Genomic DNA, 18,331 nt, shown 5'->3' with positions numbered 1-18,331 from the left:
GGTACTGAGCAAGGCCCTAGATGGCAGAGATGGCTTGGCAGGGTGGGGGCTCACATTTTACTGCTTATCTCTTCTCCTTCTCCTAGCACCTACCAGATGTAGCGCTAATGCCAGAGTTCCCCCATAGCCCTGTGCCCACCCCTGGCACCCCCTGACAGCTCAGCACCCCCTTTCCTTAGCTCGCATGTGTCCCTGCACCATGTAGGGTACCTGTGACAGGGTCCAGCTGGACTCACAGCTCAGCTGCACAGAGAGAATGGGCGTCAAGATACACATAAACACACACACAGAGGGCACATGCACGTCACAGCAGTCAAGATGCACCTGCATGGGACACATGCCAAGAAACACGCACACAGACACCTGCACAGCAAAGCCATCAGGATACGCACATATATCCTGTGAGTCTCAGGATGCACACAAATATGCAGAAGACATCTCAGGAAACACATACACACACACTAGGATTCACACACATGCAGAGGGCGTGTCATGATACACACACAGAGGACCTGTGAGGGCACATGCAGAGGACTCATCACATACACAGGGAACAGATGAATCAGGCGTTCACAYGTGCATGTAGTGCTATATCTGTGACCCAGTGCCCAGGACTCACCCCCCCCCCCCCAAACAGTGCCACTGTCCCCATGACAGCTATATGTGCCCAAGGATGCCAAATAGCAGGGTTTGGCTCTGTGACACCCAAAGCTGCCTCCCAGGGCTCCTGGCTACCTTAGGGCAGCCTGGGACCACCCCAACTGGCCTGGGACCTCAATAGTTCCAAGCCCAGAGAGTCTCTGTTCTCCTGGTGCAGATTGCCCAGCATGGCTAGCACTGGGCTGAGCCCGCCAGGGCTGGGGATTAAGTCCAGCCTTCAAACAGCTGATCTCACTTTGGGAGGAATTTGGGGCTGATAACATGCTCCAGCAAGCCAGAGGCATGCACTCAGTCATTGCTCTGCCCCGCTGTCTGGATGGCCGTCTCGCCCCTCCAGCACAGCCCGGCACAGCCCGGCCCTGCCGAGGGAGGCAGCTGGCCAGGATTTAAGAAGCAGGCTCCTTTTCCCAGCACATCCCCACCTCCACCCCCCACTTTCCCCAAGTTCAGAAAAACAAATCCCAGCTTTTTTTTTGTTTCCAAACAAACTGGAAATGTCCACACGTCACTTGTCCTCCCCCACCCGTCATGCTGGGAAGGGAAGGCTGCGGCTGGCTGCGTGGGATGCTCCACTGCTGCTGGGAGCGAGAGCCATCAGGACAGCCAGGAGCCATAAACATGTTCAGGGAGCAGGATGCCCAAGGCCATCAGCTGTCCCCCACAAAGCAGAAGAGTCCCCACCAGCGAGGCTCCTCCAGCTGTGCGTGGCTCCCCACAGTGCCCCCGAGCCCATGGCCTTGTTTGCCAGGTCAGGCTAGAGTCCTGCTATCACCAGGCTAGTGCTGGGATGGTGCTGGGAATGCAAAGCTGGGCATATTGAGAACCTAGGTGCCAAGCTGAGCTCAGCTCTCTCACACTTTTGTCCTTCTTCCCCATCAACTGGCTGGTCAGAGACYTTGAGGGGAAGCCAGGAAAAGCTGGAGGCCCAACTGGCCTGTAACCTCCCTAGGGTGCACAGGGACATAAGAACACCACAGGTGAGGCCGCCTTGGGGCTGCAGCTCTTCTTTCCTGGGTGCCTGCCTGGGGCCACAGCCAGGGTTARGTTTAGTTCAGTTGGTTAGAGCATGGTGCTAATAACRCCAGRGTTGTGGGTTCRATCCCCATACGGGCCACTTGTCTGAGGGCTGGACTRGATGATCTCCAGAGGTCCCTTCCAACCTTACCAATTCTATTATTCTCCTGCCTGCCTGGGCACTTGTGCCCACTGCCAGGGAGATTCCCCAGTTGTGGCTGCTGCAGTCACACCATCCCTGCCTCCATAGCCCCAGAGAGCATAGCRGTGGCCTTTGGCAGCCTGAGTCTCGCAGGAAGCATCTCCCAGACATTGTCCTGACTCTTGCCTAGGGCTAAGTCTCTGTGCTCATCCCAGTACCTTGATTTGCAGGAGGTATGCATGTTTTGGGGGGTTAAAGAGGACATGGCTGTCTYATAATGCCAGTGGACAGATGTTCATTAGCTTCAGCCTCATTAGCCTGCTCCATGCCCAGCTCTGGAGGCTGAGGAGGACAGCAAGCCTTGACACAAGTCTGGATTGCCATGGTCTTGGCAGAGGGAGTAGCAGGATGTCTGTGGTAGGGAGCTGTTCGAGGATTGAGGACATGATGGGTTTGCTCAGGAGCATCGCAGAGGCCTGCTCTCCCCTTTTTGGTTCTCCCTGGCTTAAAAAGACCAGCTCTGATACCAAATGTGGTTAGCTCTGCATTTGGTTTTGAAGTTATAATGACTCTTTTACAAGCTCACATGGGCCCCCTTTGCTGGCATCAAGATCTGGTACTCAGGAGCCCCACAGAGCTGGGTGCTCTTCCAACGGGGAGGCAGTGCTCTGGCTRCCAGCCAGCACAGGGAGGTTTCTGACCCACTCAGGTCTCGGGCTAAGGACCAAGCTCAACAGCCAAATTTGGCCCAATGTTGCCAATCCCACTGATCAGCAGAGCCACCACAGCTTTGGCAAGGCAGTCCTTGCTTCCTGTTCTGCCTGCATTGCTGGGCTCTCCAAGGCCGTATCAAGCTATGACACTGTTCTTTCCTCCRCCTGGTGTCCTGGTTGCATTCATATGGCCACGCTTATCATACACCTCTAAGCCCAGTTTTTCACYAGGGCCCATCCATGGACCTCTTTCMGGGCTGCASGCAGGAGGTAATCTCTCACTGCAGCACAGCTCACGGAGCTAATCCCTGGTTTAGGGTGCTCWCCCTTTGGCCTCTCCACCCCCTCTTCCCTTGACCTGTCTAAAAAGGAAGGAACTGAATCATCTTCCAGGACTGAAGGATCTTTATGCCTGAAGGACATTTTTCTCTGAAGTCCCTGATGTCTCTGAAGGACATTTTTTCTGTCCATGGACCGAGCCTGCTTAGGACTTTGGGAAGAGAGCATTTCTCTCTATTTCCCAGCCTGGGGAGAGCCAAGTACCAGTGCTGCAGTAAAGTAGTCAGACACAGGTCTTCCTGGATTCTGCACTCTGTCAGTGATGCTCAGGGTTGTGCTCATGTGCTGGCACTGCAGCTGGCTAGTAAGTCCACAGATCTGACAAGCACTGGGCTAGTCAGCAGCACCATGGGGAACTTTCTTCTCAATTCAGATGCAGGAGAATTTGCATTTGAGTGTTCTGTGCTAGCTGCATTAAGGTTTAAGACATGGAAATATTTCAGGATCTGGCATGGAGACTTTTATTCTAAACCATGGACTTTTTCTTCCATAGTGCTCTCTATCATTTGATCACTATTTCTATTATCTGCACAATGCTATTATCTCCATGATTTTTACTATCTGCGTTATGACTTGCAGATTTCTTTATGAGTAAGAAATACAGATGTTTTCTGGGATCAACATTTTATTTTCTTCTCTTTAGAGAGAAGAGAACAGGCTGAAACATCCGCCATAGGACATTAATGCTCAGTTCTGACGCTGACTAAAGCCTTCATCGCACCCGAGCTAAGCAGCCAAACATCCGATTCGTCAGCAGACCTTGCTGTCCTTTCTGTGCGTGCGTGAAATCATTCTTGAAGGAGTCTCAGCAAGTAACTGCTGGAGATATTTCCCTCTTTCCTCACATTTCTGTTTTCTTTTCTGGGAGAATCAGTTTTGGAAACATGTGATCTCCAGGCAACTGCCCGGCACGCTTTGAACCCGAGCTGTGTCCTGACCTGAGCCCACTGGTAGCAGCTCGGGAAACCAGCCAGGAGTGAGTGCCTAACAGGGGGAGTGGGGCAAGCTGTGTTTAAGAGCCTGGCTTGTGCCCAATCCCAAAAACTTCAGCTTTCATTTCTGAGTACTGAAACCTCCCTTGTGAACAAGCTGCACCGTGCAAGTTACTTGCTGAGGGAGCAGCCCCACCAGGCCAGTGTCCCAGGAGGTGTTGTGCTGGAAGGGGAGATGCCTTCCCGGGCTAGCCTGCAAGAGATGCTGGGTGGAGAGGACCGTGCTTAGAGTGCCCGCAAGTAYGGCAGCCCGGAGACGGCAGGATGACTCCTGCCCCTTGCTCCGACTTGGGCTCTGGCCTAGGCAGCTGAGGAGAGCGGCSTCAGGAGCTGAAAGGCTCTTGGCAATCCCAACCCTGGGTCAGTTTCSCTCTCATGATCTGATACGGGCCCCAGAGCTGCTTTCTGAGTATATATGGTGGTCACAAAATGACTCTCCTCTGAGAACCTGCACTAATCGCCTTACTAGGAACCAAGCCTGGAGGAGACCAAAGCACTAGCTCCTCAGAGGCTTTGGGACTCTTGGCTGACTTTTGTATCCTCACACGATCTTCAGGAGGGTCACGATGCCCCTTTGGAGGCCAGTATACCAACACACACATTGCCAGCCTGTCTACACCCACCTGAGTTTCCCCCTGTGGCCCCAGATCCCACTGGGCTGGGACACCCCATGGTGTTTCTGTCCTCTCTGAGGATGGCCACTGTCCCTGTCTGGGGCCATCCCTGTGCCCCCTGGCATGGAAAGTCCTGAAGGACAGATAACTATCTCAAAATRCTGGGGAGTGCTGGATTTGGCACCTTTTAGAAGAAATGTGCTTTCCCCATGTGGGGGCCTGGTTCTAGCCTAGAGGCTGTGAAGTTTCTCCACAGTGTCCTGTACACATCTGCACCACAGGGATTATGCAAAGCAGGCAAGGCCTGAGCCCAGCTCACTGCCTGGACATCCAGACCAGGGAGCTTCCCAACTACAGCCAGTTCCAGGTAGCTGAAAGCCCAGGGCTCARCTCCTCCACAGGCAAGCACTGCTTAGATGGAGCTGCCCCATGGTCCTGGGACATAGTATCTCTGTCAGAAATGATCTGCTCATATGCAGTGAGGCTGCCTCTTTTCACCTCTCCTAACTGTGAGATCTCTCAAGGGTCTCCTTTTCTGTTTAGCTCAAAACTAGGCTGATTTGGAGGCACCACAAGAGACAGTCCACTGACACTGTCTGCAGGTGCTGCCCTGAGCCACCTCTGTGTGGATATGCCTCAGAACACCCTTGCAGGTGCACCATCTCTCCCTCATGCCACCAGAGAAGCCTCTGCCGCAGTTTGGCCCCTGTGAAAGCTGGCAGAGCAGGGAGCATGGTTGAACCTGCTCAACCACCAAGCACCTGCTTGCAGCATGCCAGACTGCAGAGACAGCKGTCACTCCTCCATGGGAGAATGTCTCCTGATGTCCCCATCATCACTGGGACCAGGGCCAGGGCCAGGGCCAGCTCTTCTGTGAGCTACCTCCCCAGAGCAGCAAACTGAGAACAATTCRGGAACTGGAGTGGGGCCAAAAGCCCCAAATGGTCAGAAAATCTTGCAGGATCTTCCACAGAGCCAAAACCTTCCTGGGACTGTCCTAACTGGTAAATGTTTGCAAAGCCACCATGGTTAAACAAGCCAGCATGAAGTATCACACTGAGCGGTGGCAAGAGCCCAGGAATTATTTGCATCCCATYAAGGATGGCACTCTGACCCTGGCCACGGGCCCCTGAGCTGCAGCTATCCAAGATCAGGCACAGGCGGTGACTCRGCTTTACAGGGAGCTGCCTGTCTTGGCACCACTCCGGAGCCACACCGACTGCTTAGCCAGAGGCAAACCAGACAGCAGACAGGGTCCTGGGAAATCGCAGCACTGGGTCAGAGCAGGGTGCACTGGGGAACTGGCACGAAAGAGCTGCCAACTGCAGAGAGCAGCCCTGAGGAAGGGGGTACCTCCAGCCAGCACTTGCCTGCTCCTACATGCAACCCCAGCAGTGTTTGCCGCTGCCCGTGGTATTCTGTCCTCTGCTCCTTTCATCAGGAAGCTGGCCCCACACAGCAGCAGCTTTGGCACTGACCCTGTTCAGGTCTCCCCTTTTGGCAGTGCATCGCACGCTCTCCCTAGCACAAGACCTGTGTGCACGGATACAGCACTGTCTGCAGTAAAGCCAGATTGTCGTCTGGCTCTCCAGAGTAGACGGTCTCATCTCTGGCCTCCCACCCTAATCATGCTGTCTCCCTGCCTCACAGACTCTTGCCTGGTTTTGCCAGTGCAGCATCCTATAAATCTATGTTTTGAGCAGTATTCTGCCTTTCTCTGCCTTTCTCTGCAGTGGTTCATTGACTGCTCCAGGACACAAATCTGGTGAAACAAATGAGTTTTTCTCTAAAGCACACTGCTCCCGGGTCTCTTTTGCACACCGATCACTACTGACTAGGAAATTCCCACACAGTGTGACTAGTGCAGGTTGAACACATGCCATGCTGCACAGGTTGGTCTCCCCTGTTCCTGCATATGGCCCAACCATGAAACGTGAGCTGTCCTGTAGGCAGGCACCTGCTGAGTGGGCTGACTGCGACCTTCGTCACATAGCGTGGTATGAAGGAAGGGGTGTGCGTGCACTGGTGCATGGTGTGTTCACCTCCCCACCATGGCACCGGGAGTAGTTTCATTGCCTGTGCATACTCATGCATGATCTGGAGGTGTCACCCGGTCCCTACGGGTGATGATGCCATGTCAGGGACGAGCCTGCACTCACGCAAGGTGCATGTCACACTCACTTGTGTAAACTGTGCATGCACCAGGGAATACRCACAAACATCCAGCCACCAGGAACACATGCACAAGCAGACTGGTGCAGGGGCTGCCCTGAGCACCAAGAGCCCGTGATCTGGGCAGGTCGTGCTGCTCCATAGTCGCACTAATGCAACCAGCGACCGCTGCAGGCTTTGTCRCAGCCACACACTGCGCGGCAACTCACACGCACTGACTGCGGGATGCACACACACGAGCACACACGTCCCAACTGCCCTGTCCCGCTCTCACACAGCAATCAAACTTGCAGGGTAGTGGATGTGCACTCCCCCAGCCCCTCATCCTCACAAGTTCCCGCTGCAGCTTGGCAGCTGTCTCTGCCCGTCCTGCCCTCTGCTCTCCCTGCAGGCTGCAAGTGTGTCTCGGAGCACGGCGCACTTGGCAGGAAACAGCACCTCAGAGCCTCTACTGTCAAGTACTTCGTCCACCAGTGCCATCCTGGACAACAGGGTGTCACCTCTCTTCTAGTGAGACCCACTAGGCTACATCAGCCAAGCACAAGGGRGGATAAAAAACATTTGGGGAGAAAGGCACCCAGTGTCACCCAGAGGTTCCCCCCTGAGCCAAGGGGCAGTGCCCAAGCCCTGGTGCCCATGGAGGTCCCTGCACCGCAGTCCTGGGCTCTCTGCAAAAGCACACTCAGAGGTTAAGGGGAAGGAGCATTTTCTTTCCTTACCTCCTTGCTGAGAAGCTGGGAGGATAGAGAAGAGGAGGAGGACTCCGGGAAAGAGGGGTGCAGCTGGCTTCCTTGCCATCTCTTGAAGCAATGCCCCCGTGCTCTCGCAGTCAGTGTGTTTTATCCCAGAGCTGCTTAATTGTTGCTTCCAAGGATGTGAGGGGAAGGGGGTGTGGGGGTTGGAAGGAGGGAGGGGAAAACGAGTGAGAGAAGGGGGGAGAAAGAGGCACAGGACACTACGTCATGACGAAAGGGCAAACACACAAGCCTCTCCAGGCTATTGGGCTGTATTTTTTTTTCCTTTTTTTAATTTCTCTCCCTTGCTGCTCTCTCCAATTCTGGTGCATCTCTGCCAAAAGAGCGGGGGAGCTGCCAAGACAGCCTCCAGTGGGAGGAAAGGGGAGGGCCGACCCGCGACGTACCATAATGGCCAGGCCATACATCGCACCTCGGGTGGCAACCGGGCGCCCTCACACTTCGGCAGGCCCGGGGCCAGCACCTGGGGGCAGGCCAGGTTTCGCCCATCGCTCCGTGATGCACTGCGGGTGGACRGGACATGGAGCTCTGCTCTCTCTGCCGGCTGGGGCTGGGCACAGGGGGCTCCAGGGGGGCCAGCTGGGCTGAGGAGCAGCCCTGCACTCCTCGGAGATGCAACTTGGGTATCAAGCGAGGACTGGTTTCCGAAAGCTGAGGGAAACATGGAGGGCAGGGCTGGAGCTCCCCTAGCCTGAGCAGACTTGGGGGGGGGGGGGTGGAGGGCAAAAAGTGGCGGAAATTAAACATTAGTGTCTTGAGATAAGCTGTCTCAGGAGGGGTCCAGCTTTGGTGTTGCGCTCCAAGGCACTGCAGCTGAGGCTTTGAGTTTCTCCCGGCTTGGCCCCTGCTTCTCTCTCTTACAATTGCTAATGTTGTTTGTGTTCAGACATCCTACACCTGGACCGGTGTGCTCAGCTGGCGGGCACCCAGCCTCACTGCTCCGAGCCAGGGACCAGGAGGAAGAAGAAAGCGTTTAACCCTCACCATCCCTGCTCACTCCAGAAGGGTCCCAGCACCACTGGAGGACAGAGGCAGAGCCCTCACTGAGGGGGGACGCTTGCGGGGACAGGGCAGGGTCTAGCTTGGGTGGGAGGGGAGGGGGGCAGGTGGCAGGGATGGTGACAGGGACCCAGCAGGGCGCTGTGGGGTCAGGGACACGGCCAGGCAAAGGGGGGCTGCTTGGCGCGGTGGAAAGAGCACAGCAATGATGTCCTGACTTTGGCCGCAGTCCCGGTGTCCAGGACAGATGTCTGATGGGACAGACCCAGCCAACAGCCACGGTGCCTGGCAGCCCGGCCTGTAGTGGCCGTTAGGTGGCAGGCGCGAGGTGTCCGGCATCAGGATCCAGCCCTCCGGCAGGAGGACAAAACTGAGAGTTTGCAGAAAAATGAGCTGTCTGAACCCAAGACTGTCCAGCGGGGGAGAGCAGTGCACATGGCTGAGCCCTCTCCCCGGCCCTGAGGTGTCCTGGGGACACGGAGCACTGATCCCTGGTGTGATGGTCCACAGGGTCTCTCCTGGCTCGCTGTGGCCAGGCCTGGTTAACAAAGGCCCATCAGATGTTCCCACAGATGTTATCCCACACCAGTCCAGACACTGGTGCCGGGGTTTTCTTGCCTGTGTGATGCTTGGTATGTAGCTGAACTGGGTTGCTCCCATGCAGAATGATATTTGCCTCATTTCCAGTGCGAGTTTGTTCAGGTCCAGGCGATTGCTGTTTGTTCCTGTCCAATCCCCCTCCCTGGATCTCAGGCCATGGCTGTACTGAACTCAGGGTTCAGTCCCCTTTCAACCATTCAGTCCTAGATTAAGGCTGGTGTGAACTCAGGAGAAGTCCGTGTGGCCCTGCCTGGACACCACKTCCCCCTTGTCACAGGGCATCCCTGGACAAGTGCTGGGGAGCAGCTGGGGCACAGGCAGCAAAAGCAGCATGGTAGGCAGCGATATAGTTCCTGGGGAATGAAGAGCAAGGTGAGCAACATGGCCCTCTCAGAGGTCGCTGCAGCCCGCAGCYGTGGCCAAGCACTGGCACTGCATGCCATCATGCTCTACCGTCGCAAGTCCAACACGGGAGCTTTCACCTTGCATCAGCTTATTGCTAGACGTTGGGATGCAGCTTGTCTCAGCACCCAAACTCCCCTGCAAGCGCAGTGCTGCCGGTCAGGGAGCCACTCTCGGTCCTTCACACTCAGGGAGAGCATGTGCAAGGAAGCAGCATGCCTGCACTTCCTCCCCATAAGGTCTGGACCATGGTCCTTAGTAGCCCCCACAGTCCACACTTTTATTTCATGGCTGGCAAAATTGGCAGCCTCTGATAATGCAAATCATTAGCAAATCCACTGAGTTCCTCTTCTCCTGCAAGAGATGAGAAGTCCCAAACCTGGACACCTACTTAAAGAAGTGTTAGCTAAATCCTTGTTCAGGATTGTCCCTCCAGGGCCCAGCTGTCTGGCTTATCTCAACTCCCACTTTATTTTAGGGAAAGTGCTGATTTCTATGGCCTCAGGAAATCTGTAAGGTGAGAATTGCAGAGTGTTTTGCCCTCGACGGTTGGAGTTTGGCTATGTTAGGAAYGGGGGGCCCTTACAGAGCACCAGTCGCAGGAACCACTCGGCCCTTCATGGGCTTTGCACAGACGACGATTTTTTGTTTCACCTGCTCTTCTTTGTGCACGGCAACCCTGCAGCCGCTGCATGCAGCAGCTGTGGCTGTTGCAAAAGACTGTGGGCTGTGGCCATGGAGGGCAAAGAGCACCCTCCGTTTCAGAGGGTGGGGTGTGCATCAGCAGGAGGCAGAGCAGTCTGGCTGGCCCGACCATCCACTAGGCTCTCGTTGCCGAATTACGTAATGTTTGAGCGAAAACACACGCAGTTGTTAAACACAAGCTCTCTGTGCTCTAACAGAAGGAATGGAGCAAATGGATTCGAGGACTAGCAAGAAATAGTTTTGCAGCAATTCCAGCCACCTAAAGTGYAGTTATGTGGCCGGCGGGGATGGAGAGCCCCTAAACAGTGCTGGCCAGGGGGTCTGGGCAATGCATCCTCAGTGCATTCATCTGTAGAACATGCAGAGAGCAGGGCCAGGAAAGTGGCCTTGCTAGGAATTGTAACTGGGGCAGCTGGATGTTTCTAAAAGCTTCCATCTCTTGCCAGTGAAACAGTTCTGATTTTTGAAAGCATGTTTTGTACCTAGAAAGAATAGATGCGAGGCAAGATTCCTCCACCCCTAAAAATTACACAGGGGACTGGAATCCAAGCACTTTGCAATTTGGCCAGGGTAGAGTCAAGCATTTCATGAGCTGCCCGCAGGGAAGGGCTGGGAGCATTTGCTTAAGTTTGCAAAGTGTTGGGGAAAAGCTGTGCAATTTGGCCAGTGCCAGGAAGGCATAGTTATGGGTACAGTCTAAAGAGAAAGGAGAAAGGCAGAAAACATTTCCTGTAGGGAGGCCCAAGCAGAAAAGAGTTTGCTATGTAGTGCAAGATCAGGGTGAGAAAAAAACATTGCAAGCGCTGGAGGGAGAAGTATACTTGGGACCATGTCCAGGATCTGCCTGTTTATGCCAGTGCTGGTGGCAAAAGGCTGGGTGCCTTACCCAGGAACGGTTACAGCTGCAGAGAGGAAGCCTCATGTGGCTGGTCTCTAGCACAGGTCCCCAGGTGGCTCTCATGGATGTCAGGTGTGAGCCCCACACATTTTCCATAAATGCTGAAATTGCTGCAGGGGGAGGCACTTGATAGCCTTACCCTGCTGTCACAGACATGCACACTGTCCCAGGGGCAACACTGCTCCGTTCCAACACACAAAACATAGAAGTAAACACACCTTTGCCATAGCTACAGAGGAGCCCAGCACCTGCCTCTGCAGGGATTCACACCGAACTTCGTGACGCATGCTGTTTACAGCCGTTGTCATAGGAAACAAAGTTTGCTGCGAGTTGCTAACGGGGTGTGACACAGCTTTATGGCGCCTATGCGGGAATATATAGAATACGCTCAAACAAAAGTTATATGTAAGGGGAAGAGCACAGGATATTTGGTGGAAGAGCCCTCTGGAAATGTCCAGCCCAAGCTTGGGCTCACAGCAAGAGCGTCACCAGTACTCACAAAAGCCATGATTTTATCTAGCTGAGGCTTCAAACCCTCTAAGAATGGATATTCTCCAGCTCTCTGGGGACCTGTGTTAGGGCCACATCACCCTCCTGGGGAAGAAATTCTCACTAATGCTTGGTCTGAAACTAAGATGCATTTGCAGCTGGGAATATCCCAGAAACCTCAAGACAGGGACCACAGGAAKCTGTGCACTGGCTCATCCTACAAGAAAAGTGGACTAGAGATGTATAGCGCTGATGATAATGAAAAAGGGGCCTAGAGTTTTGTGTATGGATATAAACTACCAGCTACCTGGTATAAGCTACCTGGAGGAGATAGAATTGCCCCCCAAAATGGATGATTGGGAGTTGTGAGGACTGATAAGGACCACAAGGGATTTTCCATCAACTCAGAAGCTAGGCCTGGCAAACTCACTTTGCTCCAAAGAGCATCCAGAGGACCTGTTGACAGGATCTGCATGAGGTGTGGAGTCCCAGTTCCAGCTGCACCTCTGCAGACAGATCCCCTCATGGTTACTGTGGGGACACATGCTGGTGCAGGTCATGTATGGTGCAGAGCATGCAATGCTCACTGCTCTGCGAGTGCCAGATCCCAAACACAAGAGGATCTTGGGGGCAGTGATCGGGATAGCCTTTGGCCACACGAGAGGAACATGTATTTCAGGCTTGGGTAGGCAACTGCCAGGGGAGCAGGGGCAAAATCAGATGAGTCGAAACTCTGAACAGTGCCCAGTGAAGAGACCAGGYAGACTGCAATGGAGAAGAAAGAAATAGGCCACAGAAGAGCAAAGGTGATTCTGGACTTTTCACAGACTCACTGAGGGCTTCCACAAACACACCCATGTCCTGCAGCAGCTGCGTTTCTGCAAGAGGCAGATGCAGCAGACAGCTGCTAGTGCTGTGAGAAGTGCAGCTGCAGGGAGCTACAGGTGTCATGCATGAGCAGCGAGAGTTCTGGGACAGCAGTGGAGCAGCTGCTGATCCTTGCTGCTGCCATGCACTGACTCTCAGGTCAGAATAGGAATAGACCCTATTATACAAGGTCTGTCATGGTCTCAGGAAAAATAGGCCACTGAGTATGTTTGGTTCACCCTGTTTGACTGGCATTATGCAGACCTTTTCATTTCAGCTGCTCATGCCTCTCCTGGGAGAGTGACTCATGCTTGAGCCACAGCGTGTCTTCTGGAAAGGCAATATAGTCTTATCCAAAGCATCAAAGGACAAGGAATCTGCCCCTACCTTTGCATGGTTGAGCATCCTTATGATATCCTCTCTTGGTTAATCAGGTTTCATGCTACTAGATGCTGTGATCACAAAGCTCCAGGCTAACAAGGATTTCTGAAATGATGACCTTTGCAGGTCTGTGTGCTACAGCAGCACAGAGACATGCATCACAGAGCACAGAGCAGGAAGAACAGGCAATGTATGGGGCATGGACAGGGCTCTGTAGTACYTAGGAATCTTCCTGTGGGCTCAAATCATTCTTACCTTTGGCAAGCCAAACATTCAGGCTTGTCAAGTTCCTTGTTCAAAGGTATTTTCAGCTGTCTCTGCAGCTCTCCCCTGAATCTATTCTGATTTTTCCAGGTAGTCCTCGAGGGGCTGGCAGCTGTGGCCAGCTGTGTCTCACCATGAGAAATGACCAGTCACGACCCCTGCATATGGCTGTGAGTGCTTTCAGAGCTCCTAAAATCAGGAGCAGAGCAAGGARTCAAGATAAACCCCTACTCATCAGTTGGCACGCTTGATGCAGCAGGAYCTGAAGGCCACTGAGGTGTGCACAACTGGGAGGCCAGGGTAGAGTGTGTACATGGGTTTGTGCACAGAAGAAGCTGTGTAGCCTCTTGTCAGACACCTCTTTTCAGCCTAAGAGTCACTCTGACTTTTTAATAATCCCTTCTCTCGAAACCAAGTCTGTTAAAATATCGATATCCCTTTCCATGAACACTGGCTACTCTGAGCACGGTTGGGAGATGGGGTCTCTCTCGCTCACATCCCTGAGCGTTGCTTGAGTATATTACCCATATTTGCTTAAAGGGGCCTATCTCATCCTAGCACTCCACTCTCCCCACTGCCACGCTCGCTCAGACTCCCATCAGATCAGCCACACTTCTGTAGCCATATTACCTCTGTGGGCCAGTCCTGCAGGAACATTCAATTACCCTGTTTGTAGCCCAAGCCACAGCCCTATGATATGTCCATTTGGCATCAGCATTTCACAGTCTGTGAAATCTTCCCCTTCCTGCACATACTCAAGGCCTGGAAACAAAAATGGACACATGTTGCAGCGCCTTAGAGGGAGGGTATGTTGTGGGCAGGATCTCCATGTTCTCAGCTATTCCAGTGTACGCTTGCTGTGTGGATGTTTCTTAAAGCACAAAATACATTGCCAGCATTGCAAGAGCTGTCCCGGGACTACAGAGGCTTAGGCAGCCTGTCTCTGCCAACTGCCAATTGCTGGAAGCTCCCGTTGTATGTGTATCTGTTGGGTTTGACTGAGTAAGTAACGAGGCTTGTGTGACCCCAGCTGTACCCCACCCAATCTTAACTTTCCATTAACTCCTTTCTCTCTGGTAATTGCTTGCTATGGTTGTTACAGAAAGAGATTCTGCCAACATAAGAATGCTTTTCACTGGGTCCAGAGCTGCAGCCATGTGCAATGATGGGATGCTTTCCCTTGTTGTGAATGACAGAAACAGCATTGTTCACCCATTGACATGAAGAGAGTATAAGTTCTTCTGTGAATGTTTGTCAGCACCTGGCTGGAACATTGGATTCAGTGACAAATTCTGCCCCCCACCCCCCACCCCCAGGGAAAAGAGGAGGAGAGAAGGGGAGGAAAAAGTCTCAGGTAGGTCAGCCCAGGTTCCTAGTTTTGCACCTTGCATGAACATCCAGAAGAGCATTGTGATGGTGCTTGGGCCTTCTCTGCAGGCTTTACCTCTCTTTCTCACAATCACCTCTTCCATTCCTCTTCAGATAACCAGCTCTCCTTGAGGTGAGAAGACCCATGGACATACTGCACCTGTGAGGCTCAGATTATAGTACGATGCAGCCCTGGGACAGAATCTGGAGAGACAGTGAGATCTCTGTCCTTGGACATACTTGAAACCTGCCTGGAGAAGGCCCTGAGCAACCTGACCTGATTTTGGAGTTAGCCCTGTTCTGCACAAGGGCTGGATTAGAGATCTGCAGACATCCCTCCCAACCTAAATTCTTCCATGATTTATATTGAACTCTCTTTGGTATTTCTGTAGTTCTGGGAAGTCTTCAGCGATGTATCTTTGAACTGCTGCAATCTGATGCTGGCCAAGGAGGGATTTAGTGGTCCTGGCTCCATACATCTCATTCACATTGTCCTTCTCAAGGACAGCTAAACATCTGCTGTTGATAGGTAACTTTAGGCTGTGGCGTTAGTCTGGCTTTTGTAGCTTGGGGTTCAAACCTCTCTCCCTCGTTCTGCCCCTCTCTTGATTGACTGGGATGTTCAGTCATATCTTTCAAGTGTCTGCTTTCTTACTTCTTCAGGCAGCTTGCGAGCTTTCCAAGTGTTGATTAAAGGTACCATCACTAAAAAATGTGCCGTGCCTGGGTGGGTACGGTTTTTAGCAAACACAGTGTTTATGGAACACTCCAGAGTTCTTCTCAGTCAGGAATGATTCCCTGTCAGACATCAGCAGTTTCTGCAGTAGAGTAACTTAAATATTAGAAGGTTGTTTTGTATTCTTGAAAGTAAAAAAAAAAAAGAGTATGTTTATTATAGAGACATTGCTTTTCACTGCCTTCATACTCTGAAATGGCCAAATCGTGTTCAAAGAGACTTTCCTTTCAGATCGCCTTTGTGCGGAGACTGAGGCTGGAAAATATCAACCCAGAAGGAGAAAGCTAAAGCAAGCTGTGGGCAACTGAAACAGAGATGTAACTGGTAACACTCAGCCAGAACATGAACTTTAGACACTGCCTGTGCTCCAGTTTGTGTCTGTAGCACAGAGAGGCCCTTGAGGAAAAGGCGGTGGAGCTCTATTATCTCGCAGCCAGATCCTTGTGGTGTTGAGGGGAAACATATAGCAGGCAGGGCTAGGCTGTCTCCCTCCTCTCCCAAAGCACCCTGCAAATGCCAGTCGATGGCTCCTACAGCCTTGATAATCCCAAACATGAGTCAGAGCCCAAAAATCAAGAGCAGAGCTTCAAATTAAGACTTATTAAAAGAAGAAAAAAAAAGTACATACTGGATATGGATCCTTGTGTTCTGCTTTTTAAGCCGCAATACTTATGCCTCCAACTTTTCTATGCATCCAGAAAAGCTTAACATATTCTTCTCAGTAAAGTGAAATCTGAGTCTCCCACAGTCACATGACTCAAGGAGCTTAGGTTAAAAGAAAAACACACAAGAGGATACATTTGCTAATGTGGACAAGGCTGTGGGTCAGCACAGATGTCCTTTTTCAAATAATCCCCTTCTAGGGAATTTTAACTCCCCACAAAGACTCACAGATACAAGTCTCCTGTTTTGAGGTTACCTGGAGGCCTGAGAGGGACCTGCTCAGCTGTGGGTGACCTTGAGATAAGGTCACTGTGTCAAAATGCTTATCAGGGGAGGGATTTGGTTCAACAACTATCTCCTGCACTCTTGATTGACTCCAGAAGAGGCAGCATATGTATAATTAAAAGCCTCATACTCCTGGCACTGGCATTTCATGTTCTTCCTGCTGGGAAATGACAGAAACGACCCTAAAAGTTAAAATGTCCTTTCCAGTAGGGCTGCAGGCAGCTACTTAGCTCCATGCTGATGGCTTGGCCCTGGTCTTGCAATGCCTGGCTATTGAARAAGCAGCTGGAAATGTAAGTGTGGGACTCATTACTCTAACGAAATAAAGTAGTGAGGAACCAGRAGAGCTCATGGTCAAAGTTAGGTATCTATTTACCAGCCAAGATGGGGGTTTCCACAGCGATGCTCTGCAGGTGCAAGCAGGTGTGGGGCCAAGGACTGAGCAGGCTAGCAGGAAGAGAGGGCAGAAGAGCCCAATGCTGGGCCAAGGAGGTGGCTAGACCATRGCATAGACAGCTGGGGCAGGATTGGCAACAGCAGCCAGCCAGAGTGACCCACAGTGAGGGGTCACAGTGAGYGCTGGACCCAGCCAGCGCTGCAATGTGGAGGTGTCTGCAGCACACAAAGGAGTCGACAGTGTGGGAGCTGAATTCACTGAAAGAGATGGAGGGGACTGAAAAAGAGAAGGAGGAACCAGGCATTGAAATCAGATAATAGCTCACAGGAGAAGCAAGGGAGAAGGGGAAAGGACAGCACCATAGAAGGATAAGGACAGAGAGATGGATGGTCCAGTGTTGCAAAGCGGTAACACGGAAGAAGATATCTACACCATGCAAGTGTCTGGTGCAAGATGGGAATGTGAAGGAATGAGAGGTCAAGGTAAATGCAGACACCATGTGGAATGGAAGGGTCAATTCCAGATGCAGGAACTGGAGAGAAAGAGAAGGGMTGAGACCTTTTGAGAAGGAGTGTGTCAGAGGCAGCTGAGGAAGGCCAGAGGAGTTAAGGTCTGAGTGAGGGCTGGTGACACCAGAGGCAGGTGCTAATGGGAACTGGACTCAGAACTTCCTATGTGAGCTGAGCGTGCATGAACAACATGAGGGATGGGATCGACACTAGGGCACTGGATGAGCTAATGGGCTTGTGGGGCACATTTCATTTTWGTAGCAGCCAGAACCCCTTTTCACAACTCCAGGGGCTCATCTAGAGCTGTATCGCTGTAATTGCAGGTCTTTTCCTTCCATCACATGTGTTTCTGGCCAGCTRTGGCCCACATTTCTTCGGCTGATGTTGTTCTTCAGTTGTTCTACCTGAGTAGCAGTAGCAGTGACCACATTTCTTCTCTGGCCATGCTTTGCTGGGCTCCTCCTGCCAGACGGGCTCTGTCCGGCCCAACCTGGCTGCTGTTCCCCATTACAGGGAGTGGTTACTCTTCCCCAATCAGTGACTGTGCTAGAAAAATCCCTCCTAAAATATCCTCAGTCCTTGTTTCCCTCTGAGTGGCCACTTTGTAGGACAGAAATGAGGGGAGAGCCTTGTTTGCCATCTGCAGGCAGACCCCCAGTCTTTGGACTGCTACTGAAGCCTGGCACAGTCAGGAGGGGTCATGCTAAGAGATTCCTTTATATCCCACATAGAGACATGCAGGGGCTTATCCAGATGCCTCTCCTGGGTATGGCACAGCACGAGGAGGTGTAAGTTGGGAACACTGTTAGATCCCTGGTTTGGGGTTACAAAGAGTTCGGCGAGAGCCACTGGACACCGTGCTTTGCACTTTTGAGGCTCTTAGAAGGACTCAGAGACTTCTGGTTCTCATAGGTTTGTCTAGACTGAGGAACAAGCCCCAAAACACAACCCCCTGGACAGTGGCGGGGAGGGATCAGCTGTTAGCCATTCAGTCTGGCAGCAAACTGCTGCACAAGCGAAGCCCTGGCCTTCCACCAACCCTTGCTGTTTCCTCCCAGCTGGCTGGCCAAAAGGAGTCAGATGAGGACATGAGAGGAAGCTGGGAGTACAGGGAGATTTAGGGGAAGCAAGGGTAACAAAGGGTACAGAGCTGGATCAGGCAGCTTCCTGGTGCTGGTGCTAAACCTGTCTGCACAGGACCAGATATGAAGGTACAGGAAATGATGCTGGTGGATCCTGCTCCTGGCCAAGTAACTCATCTCTTGCTGAGCTCACAGTGCCACTGAGGTGAAGGGGCTCTGCTTTCTGCAACTCTCTCCCTGTGCCTCAGTAGCTTTCTTCCTAATTTTCCTGCTGTTTTCCAGAGT

The 18,331-nt window shown here is 52.4% G+C and overlaps 1 protein-coding gene across 1 annotated transcript in view; it reads right to left on the bottom strand.

The window, feature by feature from the left end:
• Window positions 1-7,721, bottom strand: part of ELN (elastin) — a gene marked incomplete at its 3' end in the record, with an annotated part of 31,777 nt that extends 24,056 nt beyond the window's left edge. Inside the window, exon 1 of the mRNA XM_085308418.1 lies at window positions 7,366-7,721. Coding sequence (XP_085164544.1) covers window positions 7,366-7,444 — 79 coding nt within the window. The remainder of the gene's footprint in view (window positions 1-7,365) is intronic.
• Between the last annotated feature and the right edge of the window lie 10,610 nt (window positions 7,722-18,331).

This window comes from Rhea americana, unplaced genomic scaffold, assembly GCF_003343005.1.
Source record: "Rhea americana isolate MKP2758 unplaced genomic scaffold, rheAme1 scaffold_274, whole genome shotgun sequence".
NCBI lineage: Eukaryota > Metazoa > Chordata > Aves > Rheiformes > Rheidae > Rhea > Rhea americana.
The sequence above is the reverse complement of the archived record's forward strand: the minus strand, read 5'-3'. Positions and strand labels throughout refer to the sequence as shown.